This window comes from Odontomachus brunneus, unplaced genomic scaffold (genome assembly GCF_010583005.1).
Source record: "Odontomachus brunneus isolate Ranch 3 - 2012 unplaced genomic scaffold, Obru_v1 Obru_scaffold_006, whole genome shotgun sequence".
Classification (NCBI taxonomy): Eukaryota; Metazoa; Arthropoda; class Insecta; order Hymenoptera; family Formicidae; genus Odontomachus; species Odontomachus brunneus.
This window is the reverse complement of record NW_022639456.1, coordinates 2,715,785-2,731,418: the sequence shown is the minus strand read 5'-3', so window position 1 is coordinate 2,731,418 and position 15,634 is coordinate 2,715,785. Positions and strand designations below refer to the sequence as shown.

At 48.0% G+C, this 15,634-nt stretch overlaps 1 protein-coding gene across 19 annotated transcripts in view; it reads right to left on the bottom strand.

Moving 5' to 3' along the window:
* LOC116850969 (regulating synaptic membrane exocytosis protein 2-like) overlaps positions 1-15,634 on the bottom strand; it is an 89,754-nt gene that overhangs the window by 59,750 nt on the left and 14,370 nt on the right. For 17 of the 19 annotated variants that reach the window (XM_032829898.1, XM_032829972.1, XM_032829877.1 and 14 more), the window contains 3 exons: positions 4,555-4,833; positions 4,060-4,287; positions 3,360-3,582 (listed from right to left, as the gene is read on the bottom strand). In XM_032829898.1, the coding sequence (XP_032685789.1) occupies positions 3,360-3,582; positions 4,060-4,287; positions 4,555-4,833 (730 nt within the window). Of the gene's footprint in view, positions 1-3,359; positions 3,583-4,059; positions 4,288-4,554; positions 4,834-8,394; positions 8,965-15,634 lie in introns of those variants that run through there. The other 2 variants (XM_032829998.1, XM_032829981.1) reach the window with 2 other exon arrangements.

The window sequence follows — 15,634 nt, the reverse complement described above, 5'->3', positions numbered from 1 at the left end:
GGGGGGGGGGGGGGCAAACGGGGCGAGAGAAGGCAGGAAGGGCGTGCGAGGGGCGAGAGGACGCCAAGGATCAATGCAACGGCGAGACCGGGAGGGCAGAACCTGAGAATTCCCGCAGGATACCGGGCGATACGGCGCAATACACGATCGCGGGGGGTTGCGCGCCGATCGCGGATTTAACGATGGCCACGGGGCCATCTATCTCGGACGGCGATCGAAGGTGGACGGACGCAAGGTGTGTGTGTCGCAATCGGCCGATCGATATCGTCCCGACGGCTCGTATCGCGGCTCGTTGGATCGCGAAAACTGGCAAGAGCCGGCCGCGCGCCGGCCGGGTCATTACGAGATCGATACGCGCGTATCAAGTTATATAACGTGACATTTCACGTGCGTTCCCACCGTTTGTCGCACAATGCGCCCGCGTGGAAATTATTAAACGCGACCGTGCTGCTGTTCGTCGCGATTCTCGATCGCCGCTTAGCTCGACGAATTTCGCGCCCGTCAGTGTCGCGTGCGTAATTGGCGCGTGACGCGTTGCAACAGCTGGCCGCGGGCTATAACGTCTCGCGCTAAACCGCGATTAATCGCTCGATCCATACGTGTCCTCCATGCGTCTCCGCGGCTCTCTGATTTCCGGAGATGAGGGGCTGTGTCGTTCGTTTTCGTCGCGCGAGGTCTACATGGAAAAAGCTTGCTGCCGCAGCTGTTCTGCTGAAAGTGTATTTGTTGCTGTAACTGAAACTTTTGCTGCTATATGTTGCTACTGCTTTCATAGTCAAACATATGTCTACTAGTAGTTATACTCTTAGGTATTCTCTCAAAGTGAATCGGCGAAAATGTCTTTAATTAAATCAATATAGGGAATATTTCATCGGCAATCAGAGTATTGATTGATTTCCAGTGAAAACGCTCCCACTTTACTGCCTCTTCTTGTGCCTCACTGGATTTGATCAATGTAAAGATTTCATTTTTAGAGAAAGAAATAAGAACTCGCAAACGAAGATATCAATCAAAAAATAGGAAAAAGGGCAATTCGAGTTCAAGCACAGGACTAATAGTGCTATATACTATATGGGTAAAAACCTTCCTTGTGTTAGGAAATCGTGTAATATTTATTGAACATGAATAATCAATATAAAACAATCATACGTTTCGGCTCAACCATGAATCCTCTTCAGTGATAATAAATTCAAGGTTTACGACACGAACGTATTACAATTAGTAAAAGACCTGCGCAAATTGAGATGAATGTTAGTCGCAATATTAAAGCCGACAAGACCGTTACCGAAATAATATTAAGTAATAAAGATTTCACTTGCGAGATCTATACAAATTCGTCACACGCCGAATTCAATTTGTTGCGTTTTTGGCGATAGAATCGCCGGCTTCCTTGCGATGCAAGGACACTTTGTTTTTGCAAACTGGCCTGATAATAGAAACAATCACTACTGTCACCTGTTTCTTGGAAAGAGACTGTACACTTTTAACTGAACCATCAGTAAGTGCAGCATTTCAATGAAGAATATACTGATCGCATTTTGGAGAGTATCAATATGCTAAAGCCATTCTATAATTGCGAATGCGCGGTCATAAACGTAAGAGCCAATCAATCAGAGTATTTTATTCACTGATTGCTTTATTCTGATTGGATCACTTATAACCACTTACGACCACGTTTACGCAATTATAAAATGGCCTTTATAACGAGATTCAGCTACCACACACTCGTTGCCAATATCCCCTTTTCCCGTGTATACCTCGTCGTGTTTATTATCGACGCGACGATGTCAGGAGCCGCGCGACGTCGCGAAATTCGCGCGGGGGTGGTCCCTCGTGTCGCTTTTCGCGACATGCGAGAAGCTTGACTCCGTTAGCGCTCCTTCGCGACCTTCATCGATGGAAAAAGTGGCGCGCCAGAGGAGGCAGGCAGAGAGTCTAAGTTATTCCTGTACGTGCCGCGAGAGCTGCACAGCCCACAGGTGCGCGCACCTGGATGAGTACGGTTCACAGTTCGCCGATCCCGCGTCTAATCAGCCGTGAGCCGCATGCATACACACACACGGTTCTTCCGCCGCCCTCTTCCCCGGATTTTTCGGGCCGAGCCGGTCACACACGGGGAACGAACATCGGTCGTCGCGAGCCATCCGTCCGCGAGAACGAACAGCCGTTCGTGAAATTCGCAAGATTAATTGAATTTGCGGAACCGATTCTCCGACCCGATTGCGTCAGCTTTTTCCACGGCCGTGTATCTCGAGTGTACTCTTGCCGAATGGAAATTTTACTCGATTAAGGCAACGCGTATAATTATATTATCGAGAGAAAAAATATCTAAGAAACTGTAAATATTTGTTTGATGGGTACTGATGACATATTTACTTACTACCACTTATTTTACTAATATAAAAAATTTTTCATATAAAAAATATGTATTCTCCCGAAACTTTGGGAAAATCTTAGCTTTTCATGAAATTCTGTATTCTGTTTAAATGAAGAAATTTAGATTTAAGTGAACGCGTTATTGGTACTCATCAAAGAGATATTTGTTGTTTTTTAGATATTTTCCTTCCAGTGTGCGATGTTTCTGTGCACGCACGTTGTTGTTGTGAACAAACACGAGCATTGGATCGATCGATTACACTCTCCTTAATCGCCCCGTCTGCCTAAGTACCGTGGGTACACGGATTACGCGTGTGTTCCTCGTAAACCAGATATCTATTGACATGGAAAGACTACGCTTTCCTCATGCCACGACTTTCAAGGGCAAAGCCGACCGGCTCTCGATCGGCTCGACGCCCCTGTCGTGCTCCGGAGTCAGTTTGGCGGCGATTCGGCCGCCCTGATGCGCCGATAAAGGCGTTTACGAAATATGCAACGCAGACTTTGTGCAACAGTCCAACTGTCGAGACGTCCGCTACGTCGTCAATCAGCCGGTAAGTCAATGTGGCGGATGAATAAGAAGGATCGAACGGGGTGTAATTTTAGGGTATAATTTAGGCCGCCGTGTTGTCGTACTAGCGCGTCCTGCGACGCGACAATTTTCACTGATCGCTTCCAACGATCTTTAGTACAGTATCAGCTGTCTTTGCGACACAAATAGGCCCGACTGTGTGCTTTGAATTTTATAACAATTATACGTATGAGAATCTACTTGCAGGAGTTCCTCCTCTGAAGTCTTCCTTGAAACGAGACTTCCAGGGGATGAATGCAAATCGAGTCTGCACGACATCGCAAAGTAGCATCGAGTGCCCCGTTAACTGATTTCGCTAATTGCATAAAATATGAGTTTGCCTGATCGGTGTATCGAGCGATAAGTCGTCGAGAGAGCCAGAAATAAATATCGAGCTGGAGGATTCACTTACCCTTCTCCGACTCGTCCGGCTCGTCGCTGGCGCACTCCGGCGTGCTCCGTTCCTCTTCGCTGCTGCTGAAGCTCCTTTGTTGCTGAACGCCCACCGTCGAGGCAGGTTGAGCGAGATGTCCGCCTTGTGTCTGATGCATCGAGTGCTGCTGCATCGCGGCTCGAACGGGAGCGGATTCCACCGTCGTTTGGCCGTAAGCCATCCCGAGATCGGCGCCCTGATCCTGCGTCGCACAAAATCATCCGTTAATTGTAAAAGTGAACAATCACGACATCGCGACTGGAATCGAATCGCGATCTTATCGTGATCTTCGGGACTAATCAAGAAAAATGAAGAAAAGATAGAAAATAATCTTCGCACTGAGGAAGATATGAGAGAAAAGATATACTCGAAAATTTTACTGTAATATGTAAAATTTATTTCTGTAAAATAAATAAATTTATTTTTTCAAAATAAGTTTTTATCCCAAAAAATAGATTTTCGAGTATTTTTGCTCAGAACGATCATCGTCAGCTAACTCGACGAGCAAAAAAAGATAGTGCGATTTTGCAAAGTCACAACATTTCAGAAGGTCAAAGAGTAGACTGTCTCGTAACGGGCCGGGGAACTTGATCCGTTGAATTAAATTTTGATCGCCAACGTATTACACGCCAACTGATTTCTATCGTTCCGACAAGAATCGATTCGTCGGCTTGCTCACCGGATAGGTCGGCCGTTGCCTCTGATAGTTCTGCGGATGTTGCCGCATCAAACCGTCGATTTCGCCTCGGTATAAATTGGGATCGTCGTCGGGGAAGGCTGCGGGGTGTCGCGGGGTTTGCACCGGGTAAGAACCGACCACCACGTGGGGTGTCGGTAAAGTTCTCGCGTGAGGCGAAACTGACATCTCCACCCCGCTGTCGCTGGTGGACATGCGGCGACCTGTGATCTGTAACAGCAGGACGAAATTCAGTGAGCGTCTGGCGCGAGCCCCGGATCGAGGACGCGATCCTTCTCTCCATTTATTTATGCCGCTCATGAATGAAACAAATCGTGGGAAGAAGGAGACACGAAAGACGCGCGTCCAACGCGAGACATCCGCGAATTTAGAGCGATATTGCGCGTCTGTCGTACGTGCTCGAAAGTAACTGCTTTTCATAAATAAAGTGCGCACTCCTCGCAAAGAGATATCGGACGCGAGCGAAGGAAATGTTACCTGCTCCTGCTGGGAGTACTGTCTCCTGAGCAGACAGTTTCCGCTTCTCTGTAACAACGGCAAATTCTCTTTCTCAGCTGCGCTGTGCGCCCTCTCGAGTTTCGGTCTTTTATCCTGAGTTTGGTCCGCGAGTCCCTGAGGACCACCCACCTGCATGTCCTCCTGCATTTGTCGCAGCATCGCGCTGTCCGCGGCGCCGAGCCCAGTCTTCGTCATCCATTGTCCGGTCTTCGAAAGAAGTTCCTGCTTCTTCCGGCACAGTATGCACACCCATATCACCTGCAATCAGAGAAGAGCGACGCGCTGCGTCGGCCGATCAAATACTCCCTCGACCGGCTAAGACACGCACATCGAAGAAAGGGAGCGCGCGAGAAATTTCGCGTCTATAAGAGGAAAGTATCTCGAAACTCTCATCGATCCAGGTCACCGCGCGTGTGGCCAGTGACGAGGATATTAATAGGAAATTACCTATAGGAAGTCGGCCGGTCACCGAGCTAATTGGAATGTATAAAGCGGCGTGAGATTGATTACAGAAGCGAAAGATACCGGCGATTATGACGGCGTATTTGTATCTTTCGACGTGTCTCGTTCGAGTTTGCGTCGCGATCGTTTTTGCGCGTGATCCGTGAACGGAGTTAAAAATATCACGGGCTATCTCCGCCCAAGTAGAAAAAGCGACCTCTTTCTAGCCGGTAACTGGCTAGTTTCTGGCTGGTTTAGGCGACGCTTGTATCTAGAGAGTTCGTGTGTATCACACCACTCCAGAAGCTCCGCTTCTAAAATCTCGCCGGTCTTACGGACAGAGAGAAATTCCTCTTTAATTAAATCTCCATCCGCGGACCTGGGCCATCGCCTCCGGCTGTATTCTTATGCAAATCCGCGCGGATTCGAGTAATGTTAAATTAAATCGAGGAGATCCGAAGACGAGGCGCGAGCGTAACAAAAAGAATCTGCTGGTAGGATACATTTATACGTGGACAATCAGGACAATCTTGCGTATAGCTCGTCGTCGGAAAAGAAGACTCCTTTTTATGGACGCTCCTCGTCGAAATCGACGCATCTACGGGACGGCTACGTGAGTCGCGAGAGCCGATTACGGGGAGAGAGACGGGATGAATTTTTCGGTGAATTGTGCGAAGACTACGCGAGTTCTCTCTCGGACGCGAGTGTCGCGCATCGGTTATAATGAGGTTCTCACAATTAGCGAACTGCCGCTCGAATCAAGCAGTTTGCGCCGCGTGAATAGGAACTAGTAGAATATTTCATCAAGATAGCGGGTGATGGATGGAGCGTTTAGTAGCAAACTACAAAACAATGCCTATGCAAACTCTCATCGATAACGCTCTCGCTGGCCACCGCCGTGTTTTCATTGAGCAAATCATGTCTGGAATCGACAACAGTTTTCCAAATAACGCGAGGCATTCACTCCCTGTCTGCATCCTACGAGGAGAAGTGCGTTACGGCATCAATCGCGCATTAATTCCTCGCGCAAAAATACAAGTTTCAAACGCTAATTAACATTGGGAGACTTTTTCGAACATTATTATGTACACATTTAATTCCTCCGCATCCAAAGCACATATATTTCCTCATCTCTCGTGATACCCGCGCAATATTACACTGCACGTGCACACGTCTGTTAGAAGCGCGAAAGGGCGTGAGCACAATGATTGTCGCAATCGTTTCCGACAGTGTCGTAGACGTAAGTCGGTGTCGGAAGTCAACGCACAAGAATTGGCGTAGACGTATGCTGTATTAAATATGATTAGACGACACAATTGATGCAGCATGCGTCTACGTCAATCCTTGTGCGTTGACTTCCGACACCGACTTACGCGTACGACACTGTCGGAAACGATTGCGACAATCTTTGTACTCAGGCCCATAGTCTCAGCTTTCCAGCGCCAGTCAGCTGTTCGTTCGATCGCGCGGTCTCTCGATCACGTCCTCCCTACTCCAGCGCCGCTGTACAGCAGCGTGCAGCACTCAGCGCTTCAGAGTCCACGCGGCGTCGAGAGTTTCGAAACTTGACAATAGAGGTTATGTCGGTGCTCGGTTATGTCAGTCTGTCTCGTTATGTCCGCGCTCTTCTTCGTCATGACTTTGACTGTATCAGAATTAGCCGCGTTGTCTCGAGGTGACTTCCGAGGTCTACGTCCATCTTTTTCTTGAAAGTTTCAGAGGAAGGGAGCGGCAATTCGATCACGTGCCTGGTCTTCGCTGATTGAGGAAAGGCATCCGTAAATTTCGACCAGCTATCGGTTTAGAGGGCACAGAGACGAATTCTTGTAGTCGAGTATTATACTTAAGAATATCTTAAGTATGGTGTTAAGTGTACGATCAGCTGATAAACACCGGTCAGACTTACAAGTAAATCTATCCAAAGATTACACTCCGATTTCTTTCTAATTTGGCACATTTGTAGAAATATAACAAATATTTAAGTCATATTTTTCATTTTGGTCCATTTTGAGTTTCGCGAGCAGTTTATAGTTTTTTAATGTTTTCATGCCTATCATCAACAAGTGCAACAAGAATGAATAAGAAATAAGATTGAGTACAAAATATAAGCGTTTTTGGTTTGCTGATTATAAATATGAAGTCAAATGTGTAAAATTATTTGTATAAATAATAAAATGCCTAACATATAATGTCTAATGCATAAACAAAACATGTAAAAAGTTGAAAAAAATTGTTTATATAAATAATTTCTTGGTTTGACCATTTTTGACTAATTTAGCACAGACTTGAAATATTTTGGCTGGAATCTTGCCTAAAGAAATTTAGAATGATTCATGTTTTAGCTGCCGATTTTGTTAAAATTTTAATCAAAATTGTCGGATTTCTCTCTCGGTTTAACCGAGATTCGAACCGTTTTTACTAATTTAGCACAAATTTAAAATATTTCGGTTGGAATCTCGACTAAAGAAATTTCGAATGGTTCGTGTCTCAGTTCTGCCAATTTTATTAAAATTTTAATTAAAATTGCCGGATTTTTCTTTCTTTTAGTTTGACTGAGGTTCGAACCATTTTTGACTAATTTAGCACAGATTTAAAATATTTCGGTTGGAATCTTGGTTAAAGAAATTTAGAATGATTCGTGTCTCAGCTATTCCGATTTTGTTAAAATTATTTAATTATATTTTGTATTCAATTTTATTTCTTATGCATTTTTGCTGTATTTGTTGATGATAGGTGTGAGAACATTAAAAAACTATAAACTGCCCGTAAAACTCAAAGTGGGCCAAAAGGAAAAAATATGACCTAAATATTTTTTGTACTTCTACATTTGTGCCAAATTTGAAAAAAATCGAAATGTACCTTTTGGGAGGGTTACTACCCTAGGATTACTTGTTAGTTTAAGGGTTACTACCCTAGGATTACTTGTTAGTTTAAGAGAAGGGTAGAAGTTGTGCTTACAACAATTGGATCTTCGTAAGTGATCATTATTAATCTTAGAGGAGTATTTGCCACTTCGTTGTTATATACATGCAAATAAGGCTATGGAGATCCAACTACAAGAATTCGTCTCTGTCCCCTCTAAACCCCTTTAAACCCCCTGATTGGTCGTTTATGAATGTCTTTCCTCAATTTGCGACCATCGCGCAAGGACACGAAAAGACGCGGAAAGCGCCCTCGAACACACTTCTTGAGCTCGCCGCGCACGTTCCGCTGAACGTTTTCGCAGGAATCGCCGCGGTGCTTTCAACACTCGATGTGACGGGGTGAGAAAATTTCAGAGTGAAGAACAAAAAATATATATGTATACACAACGCCGAGGAGAGTACGAAAGAGAAGACGAATGACACAGTACGTGAGTAATCGAGCTTATTATCTTACCGTCGTTTCAAATCGCGGTCGCGAGGCGGCTCCATCTCGAACATTTTTCTCGATGCATCAGGCATGATCGACGTGAGAACATTCCACGAATGCCTGTTCAAAACGAACTACTGATCGAGATACTCGCGACTACGACGATTCCACGTCGCGGACTGACAGCTAGCTCGTAGAAAGAGTCCGCTGTGAGGAAGGCTGGATGAGAATGAGGAGGAAGAAGGCAGAGAGCGAGGGACGGAGCGGCCAGGAAGAACTTGGAGAGCACTTGGTTGAGTTGCCTAGGTAGCAATATGTCAAGAGCTCAACCCCTTTCCAGCGGTCTTCCCTCGCTCTCCCCCGTAACCTCACTTCCTCTCTCTCTCTTTCTCCTTTCTCCAAAGGCGTTTTGTATGTGTGTATGCACTGTGTATTGTGCGCTATCTCGTAGCTTGAAGAAAAGAAAAAGGAAAGACACGAGGAGAGATTCTCGAGCTGTCTCGGGCCGGCTGAGTTGCTCGACGATTCGAGAGAGTCCGGCGCTACGTGTTCGGGCGTAAATGGTCATTAATTTGGCGGAGCCGGCCGCGCGCCGGCGCGATTTGCATTAATTAATTAGGGGCCAATTAATTCAGATTACTTTATCACGACGGCGTGTACGCAGCCTCGTCGTCCGGGCGACGAGGACGCCGCCGAAACAGACAATGACAACGACACAACCGGCGTCGTCGTCGTCGTCATCGTCATCGGCGTTGACGTCCCCCGATGATACCCCGAGCACCGGCGAACGATCGATACGAGAGCTCGCACAAGTCAATCCGATAAAGTCGCACTACGGACGCCGACGACGCGCGCGACACGTAATATTCGCCCCGCGTGATTCACGCGATTCCTCGACGGTGACGTCGGCTACCGCGAAAGCCGCGAGAAAATTCTGCCGCGAACACCGAGTTACTTTTGTAACCGTAACACCGGCGATTATCGATCGAAGATATCGCCCGATGATTCCCGTTGAATTATTTCATGGAATATAATTATTATAATAAACTGTCTATATGTAATATTATTGTACGGATATTTTCTCTCACACACGTATGTTTTAACGCGAAATCAATACACTGGAAGAAAAACTACATATGAGATAACTGAATTGATCACATTTTCGATCAATGCGACTCCCTACTCTCCGAATTTTTTGAGGTGGCATTTCATACGAAACGTGTGAAAAGTTTACAATATTGTCTCTCGAAGCGATAATGAAAATGCCGCCACTCGAAATCGCAGAGTAAACGTTTCGTGCGAGTTCACAATGGACTCTGACTCCGAAATTTTGAGAGCAGCATGATCATGTATCGTCAATATGTTCGCAACGACGCAACACCTTCTCTAGCCTCAAATCCCTCCCTCCTCAATCGCTCGGAGCGAAGCTAAAACTAAATCAACTGAATCCGAGAGGCCCCGTTTGACAGAGTTTCCACTTTCTCGGAAAGCGTTGTTTCTTAAAGGAAATAGTTCGATGAGACTGTCAGAACAAAAGGATCGACTTTTCTTTATCGCACGGCGACCACCTGATGGATGAGAAAAAATAGACGTTCGCGAAAAGAAAAAGAAGAGGAACAGAGAGAGAGAGAGAAAGGGACGAGAAAGAGAGACGAAAGAGAGAGAGAGAGAGCAGGCAGGAGAGTCCGCGAGCCGGAAATAACAGCCGAGGGTTGTCATAACAGCTTTGGTTGTCGGACAACAATCGTCTGTGTGCAGAGTGACATCGGTGCTTAGACCGCCCTTCAAACCGAAGCGCTCGCGGCTCCCGACGACGAAGCGTCGTATCGAAGGCACTTCGGAAGACCAGCCTCGCGGAATCATGCACAAGCATAACACGGACGGACTGGGCATGTGGGGAAGTACGTGCACAAGCCAGGCTTTCGTAAATGACGAGCCGAGCCTTTGAAACAAGCTGACGCAATTACAAAGTGCTCTCGTTTTAGGAATCAGTTTGCGCGCGTGCGCGCACACACATACATACATCGGAATCGGCGTAGTTTCAAATGGCACTTACCACCCGCGCCACTCTCGCAGATTGCGAGCACATTACCGCTCGCTGCGCTATTAATTATCAGTAAATTATCGGTATCATTGTTTGAACGCGACCCTCTAATGACGGGACGAAATTAATAAACAAACAAACAAACAAACACGCGTCTAGTGTGCTTTATTTGCCGGCACACTACGGATGTAGAGAGCGCGGGCGATAGTGAACGACGGAGATGGGTGTGAGTAGCGCGTAAAACGGCCGATTCTTCTTAACGACGTCGCGCGTTACACCGTAACTTCACTCGCGAAACTTCCGCCAAGTGTCTTCGCGCGCGCAGCGACGACGACGACGAGGAGGAGGAGGAGGAAGAGAAGGGGGAGAAGAAGAAGACGAAGACCGCGAGGATTTGGAAAGTTTGCCGGGAGACGCAATTTTATCTAGTTACTCCATTTAACAGACACTCAATAACTTTGACCTTTGCGCTCCTGCATCTTTCCGCCAATAGGAGAGGCATAGATCTATATTAGCATCAAGGGCTTACACTTTGTCCGGCCGAGTTTTCAGGTGTCCTACATATAGAACGAGAGCAGTCGTATTCCCCAGCCGCTCCGCGCGATTCGAGAAGCGACAGATGCTCCCGGTAAGTCAAAGTGCCGGGGTTCTTAGCGAACTTTCGATCGTTAATACCCTCGTCCGGCGTTGTGTGTGCGCACTCGAGGCGCCGCGAGAGAATCGGATGTATTCGTTACCGCTTTACACGCGACTCCTACAATTTGCCTGTGATAACGCCGACACGCGAGGCGTTCACCGCGAAGAAGTACGCTCTTGCTTCGAAAATTCACGGGGAAAAAGAGTATACCGCGCGAAATTTACGTAAGAGCGGCAGTGAAAACTTCGTGGAGGAATCTATAATCGTGATGTGGACGTTTTTTATAATGACTCAAGTGGACTTTCTTGATTATCACGACACAATCAAGTAAACTATGCAATTTTTTTCTAATTGTTGAATTTAATGTTTAATCTAATTGTTTAATTTAAATATTTAATTTAATTATTTAAATATACTGTATCAAATCTATTCTTAAATTTACGTTATACACGAGTTTTAATTTACTAAGAGTCACACTCAGATTTTTATGTTACGTTTAACACGACATATAGCTCGGGACAACTTTTTATATTAATCGCGTAATTCGTTTGACGAAATTAATTAATGCGGAGTTAATGTAGCATAAAAATCTCGACTCGGGGAAGTGTGAACGAGAATGATATCAAAATGCCAAATGGTCGATACTGTCTCGAGACGGCTGAAAAGTTCGCGCAAACATTCGTTGAGAAGTAAGAAGTTTCCTTTGAAGTCGGTTCTGAATGGTGAAGTGTCGGAAATAATGCTCGCGAGACGCGGATAGGTTTCTCTCGACGTCCCGGGTAGATTCGACCGTCGCTTCCTGTTTAAGGGAAGCGTTCGCCCGGGGTTTAAAATGCTCAAAGTGGTGGAATTGTGCTCTTAAAACGAGCGTGCACGGCAGTAATGGCATTTCACGGGAATAAAAAAGGAAAACAAGCGTGAAAGTTTGTCGCGTTGCGCCTAAGAAGAGGAAAAAAAGAAAGAAACAAAAGAAAAAAGTAGAAGAAGGGAGGAAACGTTCCCCGTGTAAGCTTCTTTCATCTGTCCCAGCGTTTCGTTCTACTACGCCGCCCCCTCCGTGTTCGGGAGAGACCCGGTAATCTCAAAATGAGGAAATGCATAGTCATTTAATCGAAAGTCAGAACAATTCGGCGAGTCACGCGAGCAACGTCGACGTAGCATGACAGACGCCGTGAGATCCTCGTGGGAGAGGGGTAGAGCTGGAGCGCATGTACGTGAGAGGTCCGCGATTGCACACGATTTTGCGGTATGTAAAACGGGAAATAATGCTCGCGCGAGTCCCTATAATCGGCGGGGTTAGGGGTAGCCAGGGCAGAGGGGGATTGGAGTAGCTCGCTGATCGATAACGAAGACGCCGCGCGGCTCGCTAGTGACGCGAGCGAAGAAGAAGTCGTCGTCGACGAGTCACTCCCTCGCGCGTTCGCGTCACGTTCTCCGTATATTTTCCAAATTGTGCGATTCTTCCCGGTAAACAGCAACGGGGGAAGCCACTCCGTGGCGATTCCACGATCCCCGACACGTTGCAGTTTACGCTGTAACGCGGCAGTAGAGTATTCGCCGCGGCCGATCTGGAGCGAATATCTTTGGAGCATCATACTATCCGTCTCTTCCTCCTATCGCATTTCTAATTCCCGATTGTCGGATTTATTAATCGGTTCTATTACTGCTTGAACGAATCAAAGGCACTTCAAAGTGCACGAGGGAGAAGCTTGACGGAAAAGCAGAGAGACAGAAGTTAATCAGAAGTCGCATTGCTGGTTAGGGGATGGTTGACAGTTTCTGCTTTCCCATCAGCGCGATTTAACTTCTGCCTTTCTGTTCTCTGCTGTTTAAAAGTAAAAATCCTGCCTAAGAGACGCCGACTTGACTGCACGTACCGAGAAACGAAGAGATTACTGCCTAAAAAGATCTCTGTTTTCGACATCACCGATACTTAGTTCCGCACGAGGCTCTTTTTCAACAGACAAAGAACGCATGAAACGCGAAACATCGATCGATGTGTGTAGCGGTTACTCGACGTGAAAAGATCGAAGATGGCCGTACGGTTAACGGCGCGCGCCCTCTGTATGCTCAGTTCAGCGGGCGCCGCACCATTAAATCTCGAGACTTCGATTCTCAATAGATCGAATAGAAAAATATTTGACAATTATATTCTGTGCCAGCTGCGAGTTTCTCATTGTTATTGGTGAATCCAGCGTTCCCGTTTTCTGGTCCGTTAATCAGTAGTCGTGAGAAGTACAGAGTTAGATGCGGCTAGCCGGCCGAAAACATTGAACTATCGATCTATCGATGATGCAGCATTCGTGGGAATATACACACACTTGAAGGAGCTATCGTTCGACGCGCGGATAAACAAAATGCTCGCGGAATGGCTCGTAAACACCGGTGAATGGATCCCAGGCATCGACATTTTTACTGCCATATCGTCTCGGGTATATACTGCAGCCGCGGCATCATCTGCGAGGAGGATTCTCATAGTCCTCGAGAACGTTTTTATCGTGCGCTCGAAATCATTTCGGGAGAGCAGGAGAATTCGCGAAGGACTCGCGACGATTCGCCCCCCTCCTCGTTGGAAATTGATTCACCCTCGCGGGATAGACGGTAATTTAAACGGATTGCCCGCGATTATATTTCACGTGTTAATTGCTCGCGTTGATCAGATTACGGTATCACATTGGCAAACGGTCGTGAGAGTCCGCGTGCCGAATGTAATAAATAAAATTCGCGAGTCCATGAATAAACGGGGTTCCGTAAATAACTCGCGAAGTAACAATCCTCCCCTCCCCCCCGGCGCGGAGCTCGTCTGCGGAAACAAGTCTCCGGGCTCGACACGTTGCTCCCTGAGGATCTCGCTTCCGCCTAACAATTCGATCTTCGGAGTCGCGTTTTGCATTGTACGTTTTGCGTGTATATGTGTGACGTCCCAGATCTTGTTACTTTTCCGTCTTTCTTCGCGATCCCGGCCCTCACCGCCTCCCCCTTCCCGTGCCGCCTAGTACTACTGCTATTACTACTACTACTACTACTCCTCCTCTCGCGTCTTCGCCGTCGGCTACCACAGCCATCCGGCCAGCCAGCCACAGCTGTCTCGATCCCACGTAACCGCGGCGCAGAGCAACAACGGTGGCCGTCAGACAAAGACTTCGTGTCTGTCAGCCGTCTCCCCGCCGCACCGACTCCACGGGCTACGACGACGAGTGACACCCCGAGTAAAAGTCCGCGCATTGACAAATCCCGCCGGAGCGTAGATTTGACGGATGGCGTGTATTTTATTCCGCCCCCGCCGCGCGTCTTCTCGCATGTTCTCTCGCCCTCCTCTCTCTCTGCCTCCTCTTCCTCCTCCTTCTCTTCCCTTTCTCCTCCTCCACCACGCACCCTCCCTACCCAAACTTAGATCAATATGTTGCGTCATGTACCCCCCGCACGGCGCCCAACGTCTCGCCGTCCTCCCAGCCACCCACTCCTCCGACACCTCCGCACCCCCATCCTTCGCGGCAGCCCACTCCCTCCCCCGTGAACCAGCGCCGCAAGTGACGTCACGCAGGGACGCGCCCCATTCATAGGCTCCCACGCAGAGAGAGAGAGAGAGAGAGAGAGAGAGAGAGAGTCCAGGCCGCAGCGGCGGAAAAAAGGAGCGGAACCGTGGAAAGGAAGGAAGAAAGAAAGAGAGTAGCGACGCGCCGACGGCGACCGGTGGAGGTGGTGGCGTCGGCGTCGGCGACGGCCACCGCATGCACAGATGTGACGGACGCGATCGCGGAGGCTGCGTACAGCCGCCGTATCGATTCGCCTCGAACGGCGAAGGTGTGTCGGTTGGCTGTAATTTCGTCGTTTTCGCGCGGGACGCAATTAAACGGCGGGCCGCGTGCACAGGAAAGCGAGAAGCCCGCGTCCGCGGCGCGTAGAAAAAGTCCGAGCGACGCGACGCGCGCGTCGTCGCGCGAGCCCGGATCGATGATATCGTAACGACGCGCGTTCTCGCTCTCCCCCCTCTCCCTCCCTGTGACTCCCGCGACGATGATGTTTGTCATTGTACGTACTTGCGTGCGACCGTGACGGAAGCGTACGTAGCGTGCGCGCCGCGCACGTGTGTGCACACACAACGGAGCTTTACTACAAAACACCCCACCGGCCCACCCCCGTGACGCTCGTGCGCAACCGAGCGCTGGCCGTGCCGGTTGAATTTTACGCGAGCGCCATTGTGTGTGTGTGTGTGTGTGTTATCAGCGCGCGCCTCGAATTACCTTTGATAATCCAGAAAATGGAGTTTTCGTCCCCGGCAGGAACGGGAAAGGTGCTGCCGCCGCCGCAGTCCCCGATGCTCGCGACAGATAAAAGCGACGGCACGCCAACGAGAGATCGCATGAGAATGCACAATCCGTACACGCGTATTATTAGAATCATATCGATCTTTCTCCCGCGTTCTTTATAATTGCAATCGAGTATCGAGTCCGCGGCTAATCCGTCGCGGAACGTTCGTTAAATAGAACCAGAAGAGATGTACGGTGATCAATAAAGTCCGAGTTGCCGGCTAAAAATAACGGCGAAATCCAGCGTTACGTTTCTGTCTGGTGAACGGGGAGGGG